This window comes from Argopecten irradians, chromosome 7 (assembly GCF_041381155.1).
Source record: "Argopecten irradians isolate NY chromosome 7, Ai_NY, whole genome shotgun sequence".
Taxonomy (NCBI): domain Eukaryota; kingdom Metazoa; phylum Mollusca; class Bivalvia; order Pectinida; family Pectinidae; genus Argopecten; species Argopecten irradians.
The window spans coordinates 3,613,095-3,638,612 of record NC_091140.1 but is presented as its reverse complement, the minus strand read 5'-3'; the positions used below and the strand labels follow the sequence as shown (position 1 = coordinate 3,638,612).

At 34.4% G+C, this 25,518-nt stretch overlaps 1 protein-coding gene across 2 annotated transcripts in view; it reads left to right on the top strand.

The window, feature by feature from the left end:
- Positions 1–25,218, top strand: part of LOC138327310 (uncharacterized) — a 37,626-nt gene extending 12,408 nt beyond the window's left edge. The window contains exons 3-7 of one of the 2 annotated variants that reach the window (XM_069273298.1): positions 4,813–4,972; positions 7,893–8,025; positions 13,623–13,675; positions 14,156–14,221; positions 20,183–25,218. In XM_069273298.1, the coding sequence (XP_069129399.1) occupies positions 4,813–4,972; positions 7,893–8,025; positions 13,623–13,675; positions 14,156–14,221; positions 20,183–20,317 (547 nt within the window). In that variant the 3' untranslated portion in view covers positions 20,318–25,218. The remainder of the gene's footprint in view (positions 1–4,812; positions 4,973–7,892; positions 8,026–13,622; positions 13,676–14,155; positions 14,222–20,182) is intronic. The other variant, XM_069273299.1, reaches the window with a different exon arrangement.
- Positions 25,219–25,518: the final 300 nt, after the last annotated feature.

The window sequence follows — 25,518 nt, the reverse complement described above, 5'->3', positions numbered from 1 at the left end:
AACGATATATTATAACTGACATGCGATAAAGTGGCACTCTCTTTAGTCAATGTAACGATATATTATAACTGACATTCGATATAGTGGCACTCTCTTTAGTCAATGTAACATATATTATAACTGACATGCGATATAGTGGCACTCTCTTTAGTCAATGTAACGATATATTATAACTGACATTCGATATAGTGGCACTCTCTTTAGTCAATGTAACGATATATTATAACTGACATGCGATATAGAGGCACTCTCTTTAGTCAATGTAACGATATATTATAACTGACATTCGATATAGTGGCACTCTCTTTAGTCAATGTAACGATATATTATAACTGACATTCGATATAGTGGCACTCTCTTTAGTCAATGTAACGATATATTATAACTGACATGCGATATAGTGGCACTCTCTTTAGTCAATGTAACGATATATTATAACTGACATTCGATATAGTGGCCCTCTCTTTAGTCAATGTAACGATATATTATAACTGACATTCGATATAGTGGCACTCTCTTTAGTCAATGTAACGATATATTATAACTGACATGCGATAAAGTGGCACTCTCTTTAGTCAATGTAACGATATATTATAACTGACATGCGATATAGTGGCACTCTCTTTAGTCAATGTAACGATATATTATAACTGACATTCGATATAGTGGCACTCTCTTTAGTCAATGTAACGATATATTATAACTGACATTCGATATAGTGGCACTCTCTTTGGTCAATGTAACGATATATTATAACTGACATTCGATATAGTGGCACTCTCTTTAGTCAATGTAACGATATATTATAACTGACATTCGATATAGTGGCACTCTTTTTAGTCAATGTAACGATATATTATAACTGACATGCGATATAGAGGCGCTCTCTTTAGTCAATGTAACGATATATTATAACTGACATTCGATATAGTGGCACTCTCTTTAGTCAATGTAACGATATATTATAACTGACATGCGATATAGTGGCACTCTCTTTAGTCAATGTAACGATATATTATAACTGACATTCGATATAGTGGCACTCTCTTTAGTCAATGTAACGATATATTATAACTGACATTCGATATAGTGGTACTCTCTTTAGTCAATGTAACGATATATTATAACTGACATTCGATATAGTGGCACTCTCTTTAGTCAATGTAACGATATATCATAACTGACATTCGATATAGTGGCACTCTCTTTAGTCAATGTACCGATATATTATAACTGACATTCGATATAGTGGCACTCTCTTTAGTCAATGTAAAGATATATTATAACTGACATTCGATATAGTGGCACTCTCTTTGGTCAATGTAACGATATATTATAACTGACATTCGATATAGTGGCCCTCTCTTTAGTCAATGTAACGATATATTATAACTGACATTCGATATAGTGGCACTCTCTTTAGTCAATGTAACGATATATTATAACTGACATGCGATATAGTGGCACTCTCTTTAGTCAATGTAACGATATATTATAACTGACATTCGATATAGTGGCACTCTCTTTAGTCAATGTAACGATATATTATAACTGACATGCGATATAGTGGCACTCTCTTTAGTCAATGTAACGATATATTATAACTGACATGCGATATAGTGGCACTCTCTTTAGTCAATGTAACGATATATTATAACTGGCATTCGATATAGTGGAACTCTCTTTAGTCAATGTAACGATATATTATAACTGACATTCGATATAGTGGCACTCTCTTTGGTCAATGTAACGATATATTATAACTGACATTCGATATAGTGGCACTCTCTTTAGACAATATAACATATATTATAACTGACATTCGATATAGTGGCACTCTCTTTAGTCAATGTAACGATATATTATAACTGACATTCGATATAGTGGCACTCTCTTTAGTCAATGTAACATATATTATAACTGACATTCGATATAGTGGCACTCTCTTTAGTCAATGTAACGATATATTATAACTGACATTCGATATAGTGGAACTCTCTTTGGTCAATGTAACGATATATTATAACTGACATTCGATATAGTGGCACTCTCTTTAGTCAATGTAACGATATATTATAACTGACATGCGATATAGAGGCGCTCTCTTTAGTCAATGTAACGATATATTATAACTGACATGCGATATAGTGGCACTCTCTTTAGTCAATGTAACGATATATTATAACTGGCATTCGATATAGTGGCACTCTCTTTAGTCAATGTAACGATATATTATAACTGACATTCGATATAGTGGCACTCTCTTTAGTCAATGTAACGATATATTATAACTGACATGCGATATAGAGGCGCTCTCTTTAGTCAATGTACCGATATATTATAACTGACATTCGATATAGAGGCACTCTCTTTAGTCAATGTAACATATATTATAACTGACATTCGATATAAAGGCTCTCGAATGTTTTGTTACAACCTTCTTGTGTAATGAGGACTCGGGGGTATATTGTATTTCCTGACGAAAGTTGATTTTATTTTGGTCCTTCTTTTACTTAATTCGTGTGCGCCATCAATATAAAATGTGGTACATATTATCCAAATGTTGATACAAAATCGTATCTTATAATGAAGACCAAGCTATGTATCTGTTCTCTCTGTATGTAAGTAAGGCTACAATGTCGATGTGGAGCAGTGAGTGATCTCAAACAAGGCAGGAAACAAGTCATATTCCAAATTCAATTCTGAGTTGAAAATATTGAGTTTTCACTGGCCACTTAACCAGAACAGTTCCACTTCATAAATGAATGTCTACGTCATTGGTATTGTTTCACTGATTACACACTGATTATGTCATTATGATAGTTTCTGGTTCCCTGAGTACACAATTCTGTTTAAGATTCCGGTTCATTCATTATAAACTGACCACGTTACTTTTACAGTATCTGGTTCATTCATTATACACTGACCACGTCATTTTTACAGTTTCTGGTTCATTTATTATATACTGACCACGTCATTTTGACAGTTTCTGGTTCATTCATTATGTACTGACCACATCACTTATACTGACCACGTCATTTTTAATACAACGCGACTAGCGTTTGTATTAATGCTATCCGGTTTACTATTGATGTGTAGGACTGAGTAGGAATTGCCCTACAATGACATCTAGTGGTGACCTCTTGAACCATTTCATTCATAAACTTCCATTCATAAATTCCCTATTCATTGAATAATATTCCTTTGGACCAATCAATAGTCATGGGAACACTGCCTTCTGATTGGTAGAATACACAGAGTGTGTATAGAATACACAGAGTGTTATATAATACAAAGCCCATCTAGGTCAACTGTTGCCTACTGGTGACTCCTCTGTCCAACTTACATAATCTCTGTTAATGGTAATTCGAATTGGACTTACTATCTAAGGCTTATAGACATAAGAGTTTTAAAGTAAACTAATCATATGTCCTTTATGTGTACTTTAAAATGATTGTTAAACACAGATCTGAGGTAAAGGCAATATAACTTATAAGGCTGTCCTCATGTATGCATGGTTTTACCAAAATAAGTGTATGTGCATCATAAGAAACAAGAGTATATTAAGGATAAAAACTCATTTTAATGAAGACTTTTGTTTTCTTTATAATTTTCATGTAGGAACTTTAATTAAGAAAAATGTCAAACAAAACATATGTATTTTCTGTGATCAGTTGAATGCTCTTGAAATAATTGATATTAAAGTCTTTATAATATGGTTTATATACATTTTGGTTTTGGAAATTCATTTGATTTCATTCTATTTTTCTGTTTCTGCTGCGTTGTATTTGCAGTACTTTGAGTACTTTGATTAATACAACGCGACTAGCGTTTGTATTAATGCTATCCGGTTTACTATTAATGTGTAGGACTGAGTAGGACTTGCCCAACAATGACATCTAGTGGTGACCTCTTGAACCATTTCATTCATAAACTTCCATTCATAAATTCCCTATTCATTGAATAATATTCCTTTGGACCAATCAGTAGTCATGGGAAGACTGCCTTCTGATTGGTAGAATACACAGAGTGTGTATAGAATACACAGAGTGTTATATAATACACAGCCCATCTAGGTCAACTGTTGCCTGCTGGTGACTCCTTTGTCCAACTTACATAATCTCTGTTAATGATAATTCAAATTGGACTTACTATCTAAGGCTTATAGACATAAGAGTTTTAGAGTAAACTAATCATATGCCCTTTTTGTGTACTTTAAAATAATGTTTTTAAATGAATGTTAAACACAGATCTGAGGTAAAGGCAATATAACTTATAAGGCTGCCCTCATATGTGCATGGTTTTACCAAAATAAGTGTATGTGTAACATTAGAAACAAGAGTATATTAAGGATAAAAACTCATTTTAATGAAGACTTTTTTTCTTTGTAATTTTCATGTAGGAACTTTTATTAAGAAAAATGTCAAACAAAACTTTGTATTTTCTGTGATCAGTTGAATATGTTCTTGAAATAATTGATATAAAAGTCTTTATAATATGGTTTATATATTTTGATTTTAGAAATTCATTTGAATTCATTCTATTTTTCTGTTTCTACTGCGTTGTATTTGCAGTACTTTGAGTACTTTGATTACAGTTTCTGGTTAATTCATTATGTACTGACAACATCACTTTTACAGTTTCTGGTTCATTCATTATATACTGACCACATCACTTTTACAGTTTCTGGTTCATTCATTATGTACTGACCACGTCATTTTTACAGTTTCTGGTTCATTCATTATGTACTGACCACGTCATTTTTACAGGTTCTGGTTCATTGAGTACATACTGACCACGTCATTTTTACAGGTTCTGGTTCATTGAGTACACACTGACCGGCGTTGTAGTTGGCATGTTCCTGATCGGCACGGCTCTACTGTGTGTGGGCCACATCTCGACCGACCCGACCAGCCGACACCTGTTCCATACCACCAAGAGGAACACGTGTGGCCAGGGACTTAACATGTTTGTAAGTACACTTACCAGTCTAATCCACGTGTATCGTTTGATCTCGTCTCATTAAGGTAACGCCTTCCACTTTAAAGGCACATGTTTAGCCCCCAGAGATTGTTCTTTATAGACATGCATACACACTTGGATTACAACCACGGGTGTTTTTCTTGAGAGGAAGAGAGATAAATTATGTTCCTTGGTATAGAAGAACAAGATATTTCTTTCGTTATTAAAACAGGTCTCAAAATTTTATTGCAATTTTGATGAAAACAATGCACATGTAACGAAGCAGCATTTGAAAACAATAAAGAAGGTCAGTCAGTCTGTCATGAAAAATAAACATTGAATGACCCGATTTAAACTGCTAAGCTATGCTTCTTCCGAAATCAATTGATGGTTTAAAAATGAGTTTTTACATGCTAATTTTGTTCACATGACCAAACCGCTGAAAACAATTTCTTTTTTTTTTAATACCATGTTGTTTCTTATCTAATGATACCATGAAATGTTGACAACACCTTATATAAGGTATGGGTGGAACGCTCTGCCCATTTGTCATCTATTTGATATACCAGCTATTTAAACTTTCCATACTTTTCCTTGTATGTTTGGCGTCACTGAAACAGCATATCTCCAGCTGGTCATTTGTTTGGCGTCACTGAAACAGCATATCTCCAGCTGGTCATTTGTTTGGCGTCACTGAAACAACATATCTCCAGCTGGTCATTTGTTTGGCGTCACTGAAACAGCATATCTCCAGCTGGTCATTTGTTTGGCGTCACTGAAACAGCATATCTCCAGCTGGTCATTTGTTTGGCGTCACTGAAACAGCATATCTCCAGCTGGTCATTTGTTTGGCGTCACTGAAACAGCATATCTCCAGCTGGTCATTTGTTTGGCGTCACTGAAACAACATATCTCCAGCTGGTCATTTGTTTGGCGTCACTGAAACAGCATATCTCCAGCTGGTCATTTGTTTGGCGTCACAGAAACAACATATCTCCAGCTGGTCATTTGTTTGGCGTCACTGAAACAGCATATCTCCAGCTGGTCATTTGTTTGGCGTCACTGAAACAGCATATCTCCAGCTGGTCATTTATTTGGCGTCACTGAAACAGCATATCTCCAGCTGGTCATTTGTTTGGCGTCACTGAAACAACATATCTCCAGCTGGTCATTTGTTTGGCGTCACTGAAACAGCATATCTCCAGCTGGTCATTTGTTTGGCGTCACTGAAACAGCATATCTCCAGCTGGTCATTTGTTTGGCGTCACTGAAACAGCATATCTCCAGCTGGTCATTTGTTTGGCGTCACTGAAACAACATATCTCCAGCTGGTCATTTGTTTGGCGTCACTGAAACAACATATCTCCAGCTGGTCATTTGTTTGGCGTCACTGAAACAACATATCTCCAGCTGGTCATTTGTTTGGCGTCACAGAAACAGCATATCTCCAGCTGGTCATTTGTTTGGCGTCACTGAAACAGCATATCTCCAGCTGGTCATTTGTTTGGCGTCACTGAAACAGCATATCTCCAGCTGGTCATTTGTTTGGCGTCACTGAAACAACATATCTCCAGCTGGTCATTTGTTTGGCGTCACTAAGACAACATTTCTCCAGCTGGTCATTTGTTTGGCGTCACTGAAACAACATATCTCCAGCTGGTCATTTGTTTGGCGTCACTGAAACAGCATATCTCCAGCTGGTCATTTGTTTGGCGTCACTGAAACAACATATCTCCAGCTGGTCATTTGTTTGGCGTCACTGAAACAGCATATCTCCAGCTGGTCATTTGTTTGGCGTCACTGAAACAGCATATCTCCAGCTGGTCATTTGTTTGGCGTCACTGAAACAGCATATCTCCAGCTGGTCATTTGTTTGGCGTCACTGAAACAACATATCTCCAGCTGGTCATTTGTTTGGCGTCACTGAAACAGCATATCTCCAGCTGGTCATTTGTTTGGCGTCACAGAAACAACATATCTCCAGCTGGTCATTTGTTTGGCGTCACTGAAACAGCATATCTCCAGCTGGTCATTTGTTTGGCGTCACTGAAACAGCATATCTCCAGCTGGTCATTTATTTGGCGTCACTGAAACAGCATATCTCCAGCTGGTCATTTGTTTGGCGTCACTGAAACAACATATCTCCAGCTGGTCATTTGTTTGGCGTCACTGAAACAGCATATCTCCAGCTGGTCATTTGTTTGGCGTCACTGAAACAGCATATCTCCAGCTGGTCATTTGTTTGGCGTCACTGAAACAACATATCTCCAGCTGGTCATTTGTTTGGCGTCACTAAAACAGCATATCTCCAGCTGGTCATTTGTTTGGCGTCACTGAAACAGCATATCTCCAGCTGGTCATTTGTTTGGCGTCACTGAAACAACATATCTCCAGCTGGTCATTTGTTTGGCGTCACTGAAACAGCATATCTCCAGCTGGTCATTTGTTTGGCGTCACTGAAAGAGCATATCTCCAGCTGGTCATTTGTAGTTAATGTTGTTGTTAATCAATCTCATTAGTCATTCGGATTAAATGATACATAATAAACACATTATAGCCTATCAACGTCACCGTTTACATAAACAGCTAATCAAATAACACGTATTATTGTGTCCTGGGTGGTAAACAACAATTGTTTTACGTCAGATTTTGTCCGTACGTAATCTGTGAAATTGTGTTCTTGTCCACATGTCGATTTTTGTAAATCATTCAATAATTCTGTATATATGATATGGACATAGTGGCTAGCAGCCTATGTCCATCATTTATCGCATCAAATCGTATTAAATAATACAATACTACTGCATGTTTAATAGCATTGATGGTTTTATAATGTAAAAATCTTCCATAAAATGTAATTTTTTGTTGTTTCGGTATTCTTGTACTCTCTCTATTCCTTTTTTACTATGTGATATGTTTTACTATTTCAGTTGCTGGTAATCAGTTACATCCTGGGTTTCGCCTGGACAGTGGTCACTTCTATTTTGGCCATCCCTCTATTTCTTCTTTTAGTCCTCATTCTCATCAAGAACAAGGTCAATTGTATCGACCTCATCAACTATGGTAAATATTATTTTATCTATTGTTAAATATGGTGACTATTATTTCATCTATCCTCAACTATGGTTAATACCATTTACTCCATCGTCAACTATGGTTAATATCATTTACTCCATCCTCAACTATGGTTAATATCATTTACTCCATCCTCAACTACGGTTAATATCATTTACTCCATCCTCAACTACGGTTAATATTGTTTACTCCATCCTCAACTATGGTTAATATCATTTACTCCATCCTCAACTACGGTTAATGTATTTACTCCATCCTCAACTATGGTTAATAGTATTTACTCCATCCTCAACTATGGTTAATATCATTTACTCCATCGTCAACTATGGTTAATAGTATTTACTCCATCGTCAACTATGGTTAATATTGTTTACTCCATCCTCAACTATGGTTAATATATTTACTCCATCCTCAACTATGGTTAATAGTATTTACTCCATCCTCAACTATGGTTAATATATTTACTCCATCCTCAACTATGGTTAATAGTATTTACTCCATCCTCAACTATGGTTAATATCATTTACTCCATCGTCAACTATGGTTAATAGTATTTACTCCATCGTCAACTATGGTTAATATTGTTTACTCCATCCTCAACTATGGTTAATATTGTTTACTCCATCCTCAACTATGGTTAATATTATTTACTCCATCCTCAACTATGGTTAATATTATTTACTCCATCCTCAACTATGGTTAATAGTATTTACTCCATCCTCAACTATGGTTAATATTATTTACTCCATCCTCAACTATGGTTAATATTATTTACTCCATCCTCAACTATGGTTAATATCATTTACTCCATCCTCAACTTTGGTTAATATTGTTTACTCCATCCTCAACTATGGTTAATATTATTTACTCCATCCTCAACTATGGTTAATAGTATTTACTCCATCCTCAACTACGGTTAATATTATTTACTCCATCCTCAACTATGGTTAATATATCTCATTTTATTCCATCCTCAACTATGGTTAATATATTTACTCCATCCTCAACTATGGTTAATATTATTTACTCCATCCTCAACTATGGTTAATATTATTTACTCCATCCTCAACTATGGTTAATATATTTACTCCATCCTCAACTATGGTTAATATTATTTACTCCATCCTCAACTATGGTTAATATCATTTACTCCATCCTCAACTTTGGTTAATATTGTTTACTCCATCCTCAACTATGGTTAATATTATTTACTCCATCCTCAACTATGGTTAATATTATTTACTCCATCCTCAACTATGGTTAATATCATTTACTCCATCCTCAACTATGGTTAATATTATTTACTCCATCCTCAACTATGGTTAATATTATTTACTCCATCCTCAACTATGGTTAATATTGTTTACTCCATCCTCAACTATGGTTAATATTATTTACTCCATCCTCAACTATGGTTAATATTATTTACTCCATCCTCAACTATGGTTAATATTATTTACTCCATCCTCAACTATGGTTAATATTATTTACTCCATCCTCAACTATGGTTAATAATATTTACTCCATCCTCAACTATGGTTAATAGTATTTACTCCATCCTCAACTATGGTTAATATTATTTACTCCATCGTCAACTATGGTTAATAGTATTTACTCCATCCTCAACTATGGTTAATATTATTTACTCCATCCTCAACTATGGTTATATAGTATTTACTCCATCCTCAACTATGGTTAATATTATTTACTCCATCCTCAACTATGGTTAATAGTTATTTACTCCATCCTCAACTATGGTTAATATATTTACTCCATCCTCAACTATGGTTAATATATTACTCCATCTCAACTATGGTTAATAGTATTTACTCCATCCTCAACTATGGTTAATATTATTTACTCCATCCTCAACTATGGTTAATATATTTTACTCCATCCTCAACTATGGTTAATATTATTTACTCCATCCTCAACTATGGTTAATATTATTTACTCCATCCTCAACTATGGTTAATATTATTTACTCCATCCTCAACTATGGTTAATAGTATTTACTCCATCCTCAACTATGGTTAATAGTATTTACTCCATCCTCAACTATGGTTAATAGTATTTACTCCATCCTCAACTATGGTTAATATTATTTACTCCATCCTCAACTATGGTTAATAGTATTTACTCCATCCTCAACTATGGTTAATAGTATTTACTCCATCCTCAACTACGGTTAATATTATTTACTCCATCCTCAACTATGGTTAATATTATTTACTCCATCCTCAACTATGGTTAATAGTATTTACTCCATCCTCAACTATGGTTAATATTATTTACTCCATCCTCAACTATGGTTAATATTATTTACTCCATCCTCAACTATGGTTAATAGTATTTACTCCATCCTCAACTATGGTTAATAGTATTTACTCCATCCTCAACTATGGTTAATAGTATTTACTCCATCCTCAACTATGGTTAATAGTATTTACTCCATCCTCAACTAGGTTAATATATTTACTCCATCCTCAACTATGGTTAATATTATTTACTCCATCCTCAACTACGGTTAATATTATTTACTCCATCCTCAACTATGGTTAATATTATTTACTCCATCCTCAACTATGGTTAATAGTATTTACTCCATCCTCAACTATGGTTAATATTATTTACTCCATCCTCAACTATGGTTAATAGTATTTACTCCATCCTCAACTATGGTTAATAGTATTTACTCCATCCTCAACTATGGTTAATATTATTTACTCCATCCTCAACTATGGTTAATAGTATTTACTCCATCCTCAACTATGGTTAATATTATTTACTCCATCGTCAACTATGGTTAATAGTATTTACTCCATCGTCAACTATGGTTAATAGTATTTACTCCATCCTCAACTATGGTTAATATTATTTACTCCATCGTCAACTATGGTTAATAGTATTTACTCCATCCTCAACTATGGTTAATAGTATTTACTCCATCGTCAACTATGGTTAATATTATTTACTCCATCCTCAACTATGGTTAATAGTATTTACTCCATCGTCAACTATGGTTAATATTATTTACTCCATCGTCAACTATGGTTAATAGTATTCACTCCATCGTCAACTATGGTTAATAGTATTTACTCCATCCTCAACTATGGTTAATAGCATTTACTCCATCCTCAACTATGGTTAAAAGTATTTTATCCATCCTCAACTACGGTTAATATTATTTACTCCATCGTCAACTATGGTTAATAGTATTTACTTCATCGTCAACTGATGGTTAATATTATTTACTCCATCGTCAACTATGGTTAATATATTTACTCCATCCTCAACTATGGTTAATATATTTACTCCATCCTCAACTATGGTTAATATTATTTACTCCATCCAACTATGGTTAATAGTATTTACTCCATCCTCAACTATGGTTAATAGTATTTACTCCATCCTCAACTATGGTTAATATTATTTACTCCATCCTCAACTATGGTTAATATTATTTACTCCATCCTCAACTATGGTTAATATATTTTACTCCAATCCTCAACTATGGTTAATAGTATTTACTCCATCCTCAACTATGGTTAATATTATTTACTCCATCCTCAACTATGGTTAATAGTATTTACTCCATCCTCAACTATGGTTAATAGTATTTACTCCATCGTCAACTATGGTTAATATTATTTACTCCATCCTCAACTACGGTTAATACTATTTACTCCATCGTCAACGATGGTTAATATTATTTACTCCATTGTCAACTATGGTTAATAGTATTTACTCCATCGTCAACTATGGTTAATATTATTTACTCCATCCTCAACTATGGTTAATATTATTTTCTCCATCGTCAACTATGGTTAATACTATTTACTCCATCCTCAACTACGGTTAATGTATTTACTCCATCCTCAACTACGGTTAATATTATTTACTCCATCCTCAACTATGGTTAATATTATTTACTCCATCCTCAACTATGGTTAATATTATTTTCTCCATCGTCAACTATGGTTAATACTATTTACTCCATCCTCAACTACGGTTAATGTATTTACTCCATCCTCAACTACGGTTAATATTATTTACTCCATCCTCAACTTTGGTTAATAGTATTTACTCCATCCTCAACTATGGTTAATACTATTTACTCCATCGTCAACGATGGTTAATATTATTTACTCCATCGTCAACGATGGTTAATATTATTTACTCCATTGTCAACGATGGTTAATATTATTTACTCCATCGTCAACTATGGTTAATATTATTTACTCCATCCTCAACTATGGTTAATATTATTTTCTCCATCGTCAACTATGGTTAATACTATTTACTCCATCCTCAACTACGGTTAATGTATTTACTCCATCCTCAACTACGGTTAATATTATTTACTCCATCCTCAACTATGGTTAATATTATTTACTCCATCCTCAACTATGGTTAATAGTATTTACTCCATCCTCAACTTTGGTTAATAGTATTTACTCCATCGTCAACTATGGTTAATATTATTTACTCTATCCTCAACTATGGTTAATATTATTTACTCCATCGTCAACTATGGTTAATACTATTTACTCTATCCTCAACTATGGTTAATATTATTTACTCTATCCTCAACTATGGTTAATATTATTTAGTCCATCGTTAACTACGGTAAATATTTTTTTTCTATTGCAACTATGGTTAATATTAGTTTATCTATCGTTAACTATGGTATGGTATATGTGATCCTATGTATCATCAAATATGGTAAGTGTTTTGTAATTTTATTCATCAACTTTGGCAAATGTTACCTTATTTATAATTAAATAATATAACTGTTGTTTTATTTATCATCAAATACTGTAAATATTATTTTATCTATCATCAAATACAGTAAATGTTATTTTATCTATCATCAAATACAGTAAATATTATTTTATCTATCATCAAATACAGTAAATATTATTTTATCTATCATCAAATCTATCATCAAATACAGTAAATATCATTTTATCTATCATCAAATACAGTAAATATTATTTTATCTATCATCAAATCTATCATCAAATACAGTAAATATCATTTTATCTATCATCAAATACAGTAAATATTATTTTATCTATCATCAAATACAGTAAATATTATTTTATCTGTCATCAAATACAGTAAATATTATTTAATCTATCATCAAATACAGTAAATATTATTTTATCTATAATCAAATATGGTAAATGTCATGTTATTTTTCCGATTCACTGGTACACTGGTGTATACCATAACGTCAGCCTAAACTGCATTTCTGTGATAAGCATTTCGTTTACCATTTCAAACCATCATTGATTAATCTGATGGCGTCTGTGTTCTGCTTCTTTAATTACTATGAAAGGTACTGTTTATTATATCTGATTAAGGGATAAAATTCATACGTAAACTGTCTCCTTACTATTACAGTGGCTATGATGTATGATGTACTGCTATTACATGTATTGTAACCAAGTCAATGTAATGACTAGAAACCATACCTTCCTTGTGTCCGACATGCTATGCGTATGGATGGACTAGAATTTTTAAGAGAACCATTTCTGCCAAGCACGTGTTTCCATAGTTTCATTTGACTTTGTTTACAGGATTGAGTGAAATGGAGTTATGCGGGGAGGATCTGGATGATTTCGCCAGAAAAGTAAGTAGACTAGATAAATGTATGTCACAGAATGTACGGTTAATAATCACACCTATTGTCACCTTCTTATTTAGCCTGTTGTATAATGGCCAGTCAGTACCAGGTCAATGATTAGACTGTTACGTAACGTTACCTGCCCTTGCTGACGACTGTTTTAGATCATTCTACACTGTGCTTTTGAAGCATTTTAGATTCTATTCTAAACAGGAGCAATGTTTGCGTGTGGATGATTTTGCCAAGTCAGCTTTCAAACTGTCCGCAGAGTGAGAATGTTTTGCGCTGTGTATTTAGTTAATTGTCCACACGTCAAAATTTGCACACACAAAAAATGAAAAAAGGATATCCCACTTTTATAGTAAATAACATGTTGACATATTATATCATGCCTTGTTAGTACTGTTTATCACTGAGGATCAAATACATCCTGACATAGTATGGCATCAGTCATGGAGTTAATGTATGCTGCCTGTTTATTTACAGGGCCAGGACCTGCTGATCAGCTATATAGTGGCCTATGTCTCCTCTGTTCTTATAGTAATCAGCTTGGTAAGTCATACCTCAGTCGTACCTCCTCCCTACCTTAAGGGGTGTCACAGTACTTCAATATGTGTCACGTTTAATATTGATTAGTTTCCTTTTCTAGAGCTCATCACCTTCACAGTACATCATTATGTACTGCTCAATATTTAGAGTTCTTTGTTTTCTTTCCGTGTTGAAACTGATGTATCTTCTTTTTACAAAGTAGCTTCTAGTTCCCGTTTTCTTATTAACGCATGTCATTATAAATCAATAGTACACATCATCCTTTACGGGGGTGTTGAGATCCTAAAACGACGTGGGAGAGTACAATTTACCGTCGATTAGTTCCACCTTCCAGTGATAATGACGTCACCATTTGACGTGATTTTTGTAACGTCATAATCAACGGAAGGTTGGACTAATCGACGGTAAATCGTACTTTACACACGTCGTTATGGGATCTCGAAACTCACGTATTCTAACCTTACTTCTTTTCAAGAGAAAAACTGAAACATAGTCCCCAATTATGTTGTGTAACATGTTAGATTCTTACTTTGGTGGTAATTTTTCTCTCTGTCTAAACCAAATACTTCGACCTAGTCTTCAATTCAATCCTGTTCTTTATACTAGCACATGCTGTAATTGCCTACGCTATTTTCTTTGAATGTGAAAACCTTTTCTTCTAACATGTTTAAATTATCTTCAATAATATGATATAGATTAATTGAATAATGCGTTTTTATCTCTCAAAAGACCTTAAATTAGATTCTGCTAATATATTGCTGATTTGTTGAAATGTCATTTATCTATCGAATCGTGATAGGTTATAGTTGTTGTGATAGAAAAAAAAGCTGTTTTCATATATAAAGGAGAAAGCATGAAATACACATTACAGATGTTAAAAAATATATATAAGGAATTGACATTTGAAATTTACGTCAGCAGTAGTTTCCTTTGCAATGACGTCTTATCGTCCATTTATTTAGAATAAGTGTCACAGAAAATTAATTTGGTCAGCTTTTATCAACATTTAGGTATCAATAATTTCACTAAATCTTGATAGTAAGCCTGGATTGATAATTGCTAATCTTGAACGTAACAAAACGTAACAAAAAGTTCTTGAAGTCAGATTAATTGGTCAAAATTTAGATGTTACTAAAAAGATGAAATAAGGGTTGTGCGGGATATTGAACACAATGACTGATGGGTGGTTTGTGGGGACATTTGTAATGGCTCCTGTTAATGTCAGTACTTGATGGTATTAGACTGTCCAAGCTATGTACCATTATATCTCAATATAGGAAATATCCTTTCATTCGTAAACTACTTAGACAGTTCACACTATCACCACACTCGAATGGTGTACTTGATCATATGGTTCCTCTAACAGAATCACGTACAGAGTCTAACTTTACCACCTATTTCTACTTTCAATGGGTTTTTTTCAGTTAAGACTTTTTGTAGACCGTCCTTAACTTAATTATTGCATTTCACACCTTTGTAGTGAATTTATTCCTAGCTAGTCATTCATTTGTTTTATTATTTTGATACTAACATTAGTGATCACGTGACCAACAAATCACAAGTTAAAGCAATCAAGTTGTATCCATGGAAACACATGTAAAAATAAAATGAACTACGCATTGGTTCCGTTTCACTGTGTAATACTAATTTCAATTACTTGGAGTTATGTTTGAATTTGATTTTCGAAAATCCAATATTTCCTCGAAAAGACAGAGAAAACTTTATTTAGCTTGGAATAAAGAAAATACCTGGATGAATAGTAACAATTTGATTTTTTGGTCACTTAACATCTTTAGTTTTACTTTTACTTTAGCTGCCCATACTTTCTGTCTTATTATTCATATTTATGTCGTTTTATTAACAATATATCCACACTGTTATATGCATGTGCTGTTCCTTCAACTCTGCCAGTTTTCTTCCACTAACAGTATGTTCTGTGCCGGAGGTGAAGGAGTAATATGTTTATAGTTCACACGACTTTACAATAGTAACATGGGGTGAGTGTCACTAACGTTGTTTTATAGTCGTCGTCCGGCCGTCGTATCGTTGGAAGTTGTCTGCACAGCAAGCCCACACCGAGACTACTGCACTTGGCTCATTTGGTGGTTGTAACTCTTGTTTTCAGGTCATCGTTGTATGATGATGGTTTTGTACAGTGATTTCATGTGTCCAGCCTATCATTTCGTTAAAGCTTAAGGCAGTCATTTTTGTCCATATTTGGAAAAAAATAATAGAACTATTTATTTTAGTCATGTTAAATCGTTTAAGTCACTAATTGATAAAATACCTGCACTTCTATTTTTCGTAACTGATCTCTCAGATGATACAACAAACTGATATGGCAAAAAATTTGGTCTACTTGTTTTCCCTGTGACGTCACAGGCATTTGTTTATATGTCTCCTGCATGTAGTACCTGTCTGTAAGGTATTGATGATAAGGTGTCAGTTTTGTATATCGGGACTTTGTATAAGTAACAGCAGGAAAAACGTTGTTTATACTGTGTGTGATGTCGGACAACTTTGTCTTAGTAACAGCAGGGGGAAAAACGCTGTTTATACTGTGTGTGACAACTTTGTCTTAGTAACAGCAGGAAAAACACTGTTTATACTGTGTGTGATGTCGGACAACTTTGTCTTAGTAACAGCAGGGGGAAAAACGTTGTTTATACTGTGTGTGACAACTTTGTCTTAGTAACAGCAGGGGGAAAAACGTTGTTTATACTGTGTGTGACAACTTTGTCTTAGTAACAGCAGGAAAAACGCTGTTTATACTGTGTGTGACAACTTTGTCTTAGTAACAGCAGGAAAAACGTTGTTTATACTGTGTGTGACAACTTTGTCTTAGTAACAGCAGTAAAACAGTGTTTATACTGTGTGTGACAACTTTGTCTTAGTAACAGCAGGAAAAACGCTGTTTATACTGTGTGTGACAACTTTGTCTTAGTAACAGCAGAAAAACGTTGTTTATACTGTGTGTGATGTCGGACAACTTTGTCTTGTAACAGCAGGAAAAACACTGTTTATACTGTGTGTGACAACTTTGTCTTAGTAACAGCAGGAAAAACACTGTTTATACTGTGTGTGACAACTTTGTCTTAGTAACAGCAGGAAAAAACAGCTGTTTATACTGTGTGTGTGACAACTTTGTCTTAGTAACAGCAGGAAAAACGCTGTTTATACTGTGTGTGACAACTTTGTCTTAGTAACAGCAGTAAAGCAGTGTTTATCAGTGTGGTTTAGTGATGTCGGACAACTTTGTCTTAGTAACAGCAGGAAAAACACTGTTTATACTGTGTGTGACAACTTTGTCTTAGTAACAGCAGAAAAAAAACGTTGTTTATACTGTGTGTGATGTCGGACAACTTTGTCTTGGTAATAGCAGGAAGGAAAAAAACGCTGTTTATACTGTGTGTGACAACTTTGTCTTAGTAACAGCAGGAAAAACGCTGTTTATACTGTGTGTGACAACTTTGTCTTAGTAACAGCAGTAAAACAGTGTTTATACTGTGTGTGACAACTTTGTCTTAGTAACAGCAGTAAAACAGTGTTTATACTGTGTGTGACAACTTTGTCTTAGTAACAGCAGTAAAACAGTGTTTATACTGTGTGTGACAACTTTGTCTTAGTAACAGCAGGAAAAACGCTGTTTATACTGTGTGTGACAACTTTGTCTTAGTAACAGCAGTAAAACAGTGTTTATACTGTGTGTGACAACTTTGTCTTAGTAACAGCAGTAAAACAGTGTTTATACTGTGTGTGACAACTTTGTCTTAGTAACAGCAGGAAAAACGCTGTTTATACTGTGTGTGACAACTTTGTCTTAGTAACAGCAGGAAAAAAACGCTGTTTATACTGTGTGTGACAACTTTGTCTTAGTAACAGCAGGAAAAACGCTGTTTATACTGTGTGTGACAACTTTGTCTTAGTAACAGCAGGAAAAACACTGTTTATACTGTGTGTGACAACTTTGTCTTAGTAACAGCAGTAAAAAACGTGTTTATACTGTGTGTGATGTCGGACAACTTTGTCTTAGTAACAGCAGGAAAAACGTTGTTTATACTGTGTGTGACAACTTTGTCTTAGTAACAGCAGGAAAAAACGCTGTCTTAGTAACAGCAGGAAAAACGCTGTTTATACTGTGTGTGACAACTTTGTCTTAGTAACAGCAGGAAAAACGCTGTTTATACTGTGTGTGACAACTTTGTCTTAGTAACAGCAGTAAAACAGTGTTTATACTGTGTGTGACAACTTTGTCTTAGTAACAGCAGAAAAATGTGTTTATACTGTGTGAACAACTTTGTCTTAGTAACAGCAGGAAAAACGCTGTTTATACTGTGTGTGACAACTTTGTCTTAGTAACAGCAGAAAAACGCTGTTTATACTGTGTGTGTCTTAGACAACTTTTATACTGTCAACTTTGTCTTAGTAACAGCAGGAAAAACGCTGTTTATACTGTGTGTGACAACTTTGTCTTAGTAACAGCAGAAAAACCTGTTTATACTGTGTGTGACAACTTTGTCTTAGTAACAGCAGAAAAACAGTGTTTATACTGTGTGTGACAACTTTGTCTTAGTAACAGCAGGAAAAACGCTGTTTATACTGTGTGTGACAACTTTGTCTTAGTAACAGCAGGAAAAACGCTGTTTATACTGTGTGTGACAACTTTGTCTTAGTAACAGCAGTAAAACAGTGTTTATACTGTGTGTGACAACTTTGTCTTAGTAACAGCAGGAAAAACGCTGTTTATACTGTGTGTGACAACTTTGTCTTAGTAACAGCAGGAAAAACGCTGTTTATACTGTGTGTGACAACTTTGTCTTAGTAACAGCAGGAAAAACGCTGTTTATACTGTGTGTGACAACTTTGTCTTAGTAACAGCAGTAAAAAAACAGTGTTTATACTGTGTGTGACAACTTTGTCTTAGTAACAGCAGGAAAAACGCTGTTTATACTGTGTGTGACAACTTTGTCTTAGTAACAGCAGGAAAAACGCTGTTTATACTGTGTGTGACAACTTTGTCTTAGTAACAGCAGGAAAAATGCTGTTTTATACTGTGTGTGACACCTTTGTCAATAACTTTGTCTTATTAAACAGCAGGAAAAACGCTGTTTATACTGTGTGTGACAACTTTGTCTTAGTAACAGCAGGAAAAACACTGTTTATACTGTGTGTGACAACTTTGTCTTAGTAACAGCAGGAAAAACGCTGTTTATACTGTGTGTGACAACTTTGTCTTAGATACAGCAGTAAAAACGCTGTTTATACTGTGTGTGACAACTTTGTCTTAGTAACAGCAGGAAAAACGTTGTTTATACTGTGTGTGACAACTTTGTCTTAGTAACAGCAGTAAAACAGTGTTTATACTGTGTGTGACAACTTTGTCTTAGTAACAGCAGGAAAAACACTGTTTATACTGTGTGTGACAACTTTGTCTTAGTAACAGCAGGAAAAACGCTGTTTATACTGTGTGTGATGTCGGACATGTTATTACCACGCCAACACATCAGCTAACCGGATGAATCCTTAACAATGCCTCGTTCCCAGACATTTATTGAAAACTTATATTTTGAACAAAACTCGTGTACGTACAGGTACAATGATGCGAGCCTTGTTTGAATTTTTTTTCAGTTCAGAGTAGCACGTTTCTTATTTCTCATTACGCTGTCTTATGTATCATACATATCTTTCCTAAAGTGGCATAAATGAATATACTAATTGCTTGCAAGTTCAATAATTACGAATCTATGAGATTTTGTTCTGTGTTATCAAGCCAAGTTCCATCTTTGTATGTTTCTCTACCATTCATGTAGATCTAACATTTTATCTCACATATATTACTACAAATGTGGTCATTTTACCCACTGTTTTATACCTACAGTACAGATTCCAGACTGTTTGGATTATCAGTAAGCTGACATCATTTTAAGTTGAATTAATGGTGATCATTTGTACATTTTTTCCCAGATTCATTTCATGGTCGTCATCAGCGCAAACATTGCCCATCTGAAAGATCATCGCATGGCAACGCTGAACGCGTACTCCGAGACTACCGAAGAAGTCCGTAATTCTAAACACTCCATCGTGGACACAACTATGTGAGTCATGTGACCACTAGATATGAGGACGAGGCAGCACCATGCAAGAGCATGCGCCACGGGATTAAAGATGCACAGGCTGTTGTCAGCTGACGTAATTTGGGAGAGGAAGAGTGTATGAGTGTTAGACAAGACAGACCATTAGACACTTTATACACATCTCATCACGCTCTAAACTAACTGTTTTAGAGAGATCGTAACAAGTGCGGTGCTGGATGAAGGAAATAGAATATATATTAATGATAGCCTAAATATGAACAAAAATGAATTTCATTTTTTTATTCTTGATAAAGACATTAGACAACCATGGTATTATATGAATTTATTACATAGTATATGTAATATCACAAATGAATGTCATCCTCCATTTTTGAGTGTTATACGACCAGAAATACATCATACTACTCATCCTTCGGACATTTTGGAAATGTTTAAGAAAAACTGTGCAAGTACTATGTACTAGACTAATTGTTATACTGTAAATCATACTAAAGTATTAGGCATTGTCTTACTCGTATGTATAGTTCTAGTATCGTTTTAGAGATTGTGTCAAACGCACCCTTCCATAACAAAGATGTCTGCTCACCATCTGGAGGCGAAATAAAGAAACCGCAACATGTGACCGGAAGTGGGTACACTTGACCGGAAGTGAGTGTGCCTCGGCTGACCTACAGCATGTCCGTCTTTAATTTTCGTATAGATGTACAATGTTCTATCTGCTTTGTGTTCTTGACCAGAATGTGTGCAGCTTCAAAAGTAAGGTCGTCTAGGTCATTGAACCGTTCAACTTCTATGGCGAAAGAATACAAATTAGGTTTTATGATCATGAGGTGTTGTTTATCCAGACCATCTTACAAATTCATTAACACTCAAAGCTTTTAGTAACCACTGACGATTTCTATAAAGTAAGCAACATTTAAAATATGATGCTGCTAATATCAAGAATATACAATGGTTTAATCCTTTTTTCTGAGCTTGTCAAGTTGATAATTAAGATCATGATACGGAAAGACGTAAATATGATATGGAAATATCGTATTTAAGTATTATGAAGGTAAGGCAAAAGATCTCTTTAAAAAGCCTAGAAGTTGGATGGTTTTGATCGAACTGGTCCTATGTTGCTACACATTCTCGTGATGTCGTCAGGTTTTGAACTGTGTTGTGGCATACGTTAACACGTTTATTTTGCACTGCTTATTTTATTGTGAGTAGCCAAATTTTGAGGAGATGGTTACAGACTGACTTTGTGTGACCATTAATGGGTGAGATGGTTACAGACTGTGATGTTGTGTGACCATTATTGGGTGAGATGGTTACAGACTGTGATGTTGTGTGACCAGTATTGGGTGAGATGGTTACAGACAGTGATGTTGTGTGACCATTATTTGGTGAGATGGTTACAGACAGTGATGTTGTGTGACCATTATTGGGTGAGATGGTTACAGACAGTGATGTTGTGTGACCAGTATTGGGTGAGATGGTTACAGACTGTGATGTTGTGTGACCAGTATTGGGTGAGATGGTTACAGACAGTGATGTTGTGTGACCAGTATTGGGTGAGATGGTTACAGACAGTGATGTTGTGTGACCAGTATTGGGTGAGATGGTTACAGACAGTGATGTTGTGTGACCAGTATTGGGTGAGATGGTTACAGACAGTGATGTTGTGTGACCATTATTTGGTGAGATGGTTACAGACAGTGATGTTGTGTGACCATTATTGGGTGAGATGGTTACAGGCAGTGATGTGTGACCATTATTGGGTGAGATGGTTACAGACAGTGATGTTGTGTGACCATTATTGGGTAAGATGGTTACAGACAGTTATGTTTTGTAACCAACATTGGGTGAGATGGTTACAGACAGTGATGTTGTGTGACCAGTATTGGGTGAGATGGTTACAGACAGTGATGTTGTATGACAATTCTTGGGTGAGATAGTCACAGACAGTGATGTTGTGTAACCCCTAATGGGGTTTTGTCTATAATACTCAACGTTAAACAGTGTACCACTGTCGTGAACTATAACGTTTAGTGGATATTGTTTATATAAACACGTATTCTATTACTGATAATTTGTTCTTTTTAACATATGTTAGATATTATAATATCATAGATGTTTTTTAATCAATGTAAGAGCGTTTTTTAAGTTATGAAAGTGTATATTATAAGAATCGTCTCTTTATGTATTTCCATAATCTAGATTATTTCCATTTATAAAACAATATAAAGAATATTTTTGCTTTCAACCTCTGTATTTCCATTATTCCTTTACAAAACATAATCTTTGAAAAACAATTAAAAAGCCCTGCACTCGTCTAGGAATACCTCAGACCTACTGTCACGTTTCAGTTCAGTTTAACACAAAAGTCACAAAAATAAAACAAAAACAAATGTCTAAAAGTGTGAAATAAAATGAAAACTATATCTGCTCTAGAAATGAAATTTCTTCCAGTGCGCATCTTCATATTGAGTATTTTAACATGCATACCAAAAGTTGGATTATTTTAATTTTCAAATTGTTTTATAGAGAGTAGTCACATTGATTGTGCCTTATCAAAATGTTATTATTACAATTTAGAACTTTAATTAATTATTATTATATTCCCCGGTTGTAGGGTTATACCCCTTGGGCGAGTTCGATATCCGGGGAATATGAACACGGTCGATAAACGGTCGATAGAGGGATTTGTTGAGTCGATGGTGTAAGTCAAAAAGGGAAGTTGGATCTTTGCTTAATTAAGTAATCGTTGGTACACTATGTACATAATCACACTGATCATTTTTGGAGCTTTCGTTTGCAGGATTTGATAAATATACAAGATATCCTTGTAGCACTCTCAAAATATATTTTTATCAAATAATCTCAGGTAGCTCTTGTTTCACCACAAATCGCCTAATTTTGTACCAAACACTTGTCATTGGTCCATTGGTTTTATACGAACACCTTGGTCAGTACCTAATGACGCCTTTTTTGGTTTTCAAAACTTCCATTTGAGTGTATCGCTAAAACGTCATCCCTTCAACCTAGCTCTGTCAGTAACAGAGTTCTAAGAAAAGTAGTTTAATTGGATGTTATGATTAACCAGATTTGTGTGTTGTCATCGTTCTGACTTGGTGTCAGATAACTGAGGTATGATGGGTTCATTGTTTTCTGGTCGTTTTCATACTTTCATACGTTTAATGACATTAATCAGATCTTACCATTGAAGTATTTACAAGTGTTATTAAATATACAACCTAGTTGTAAAATGTTTCATTAATATTTCCATTTACTGCATGCCATAATACTTCTCTTTACGGTGACAATATATTACGATATATAACTGGGTTATCATAAAGATACATTATTGTAGTCTCTTCAATTTAAAGGATAATATTCATTTTTATTTTGCAAATGACGTCATCTATTACGTAAATACTATTTTTGAACATAATTATGTGCAATATCTACGTCTGTTTTTAAGATTGTAGAAGTAGTACGATGTTATATATAGTGCTACTCTGTCAGTGTTCAGCCATATGTCTCATTACATCATTATGTGTTTTAAGTTTGTACAGATTTTGTACAAGCATATTGTTATATTTGTTAAAGGAATCGCAGAGAGATTAGATAACAATGGTCACCAGTATTATATGTATCACGGAATACTCTTAGCGTGTAATAAATAAAACGTCGTATAACGCCATAGCCTGTAGGAAATAATCACTTTTTTCAATAATAGCATAATATGCTATAATTTCTTTTTTTGTATGTACATTTGTATATTTTGTACTACGATATTAAAATTATTACCTGTAAACTGTCATATCACACAGGACAGTGAGATTTTGAATGAATTTCAATGAAACATGAAATTGATGATATTACCAACTAGACAGGTGATGATAGGGTGTTAAATTGTGTTATCTATGACGTTTTGGTAGAGCGTGAACTACAAAAGTATGTAGGGAAGGTATGCATCTATCATGAGACCTAGACACGTAGTATTACTGTGGTGTATTGTGGTTTGTTCTCTCTGTACATATGTAATATAGCTATGCTTCCTGTGTCCCCCTATAACACTGCCATGTATACTAATCATATAGTCACCGGTCATGTTAATGTGTTAAAGAACAACTGCGTTATGTGTTGGTGAATTGTCGTTTTAGATACATCTTTTATCAAATTGCTTACAAGGCCATCAGACGAGGTCGTTTTAATAATAGCTTGCTGCCATTGTTGTGCGGTTCAAATAATAAAATAGAAAATTCAAGGGAGAAACATTCCTATCTGATGGTTTTGTGATTTTGATAAAAAAAAATAGGTAGGTCAAAATAATGTAATAACAGCAATTTATGTAATATTCAAAATAAAATAATGATGATTTTGGATATTGACAAAATACAAAAATGAAATTGAAAATTTCCTATAATTTACATTGCAATGTTCCAATAATCTTCATAAATAAAAGATTAATACAGTTTATCACAAAGTTATCAATACTGTATTTAGATACCATATTTTTTTCGAAAATGACCAACATCAAAGTTGTCTCTAACATCTAGTCCTAACAATGATCGTTACTCATAAAATGAACGGTTTCCGTATTGGAGTCAGTCATTTCAACATGTAACTTTTTAAAATTTCCACTAAAGGGAAACGAGAGGCGATTTCTAGGTTGTATTGTTGGCACCTATTTTTACGTATGATTTGATAGCGTACTATTTTTCTATCAGTATTTCTTGTGTGATATGTGTAGCCTGTGCAGTGACGTCACTGTCCTGTGCAGTGACGTCACTGCCGCCATGTAGATAGTATTTATTGAGTTGTTAATGTTCAGAATCATTCAGGAAATCTACGCTCGGTCTCGTTGTAGAACAATTCAATTTTAAGATTTTAATAAATTTTCTTATGTATAAATAAGTGTATGTTCTGTTTTGTATTTGAACAATTGACTAAAAACATATTCACAGACAACAACATTGTCATCTCGATATTTATATCAAACTGTTTGTGTTGGGTTTAGAATCCCCCAACAGCCGAAGGAGTCTTAAGAAGACACAGACTACCATGGTGATGATTGGCCTTGTGTTGTCTAGGTTACGACAAGGGAGGATTGGTTGTCATAAACTCTTCGAAACAGCTAGGGTTATATAATAACTGTGTATAAGAGACACCTTCATCCAGGGTCATGTAAGGTTATATGTCATGGAGATACCTACA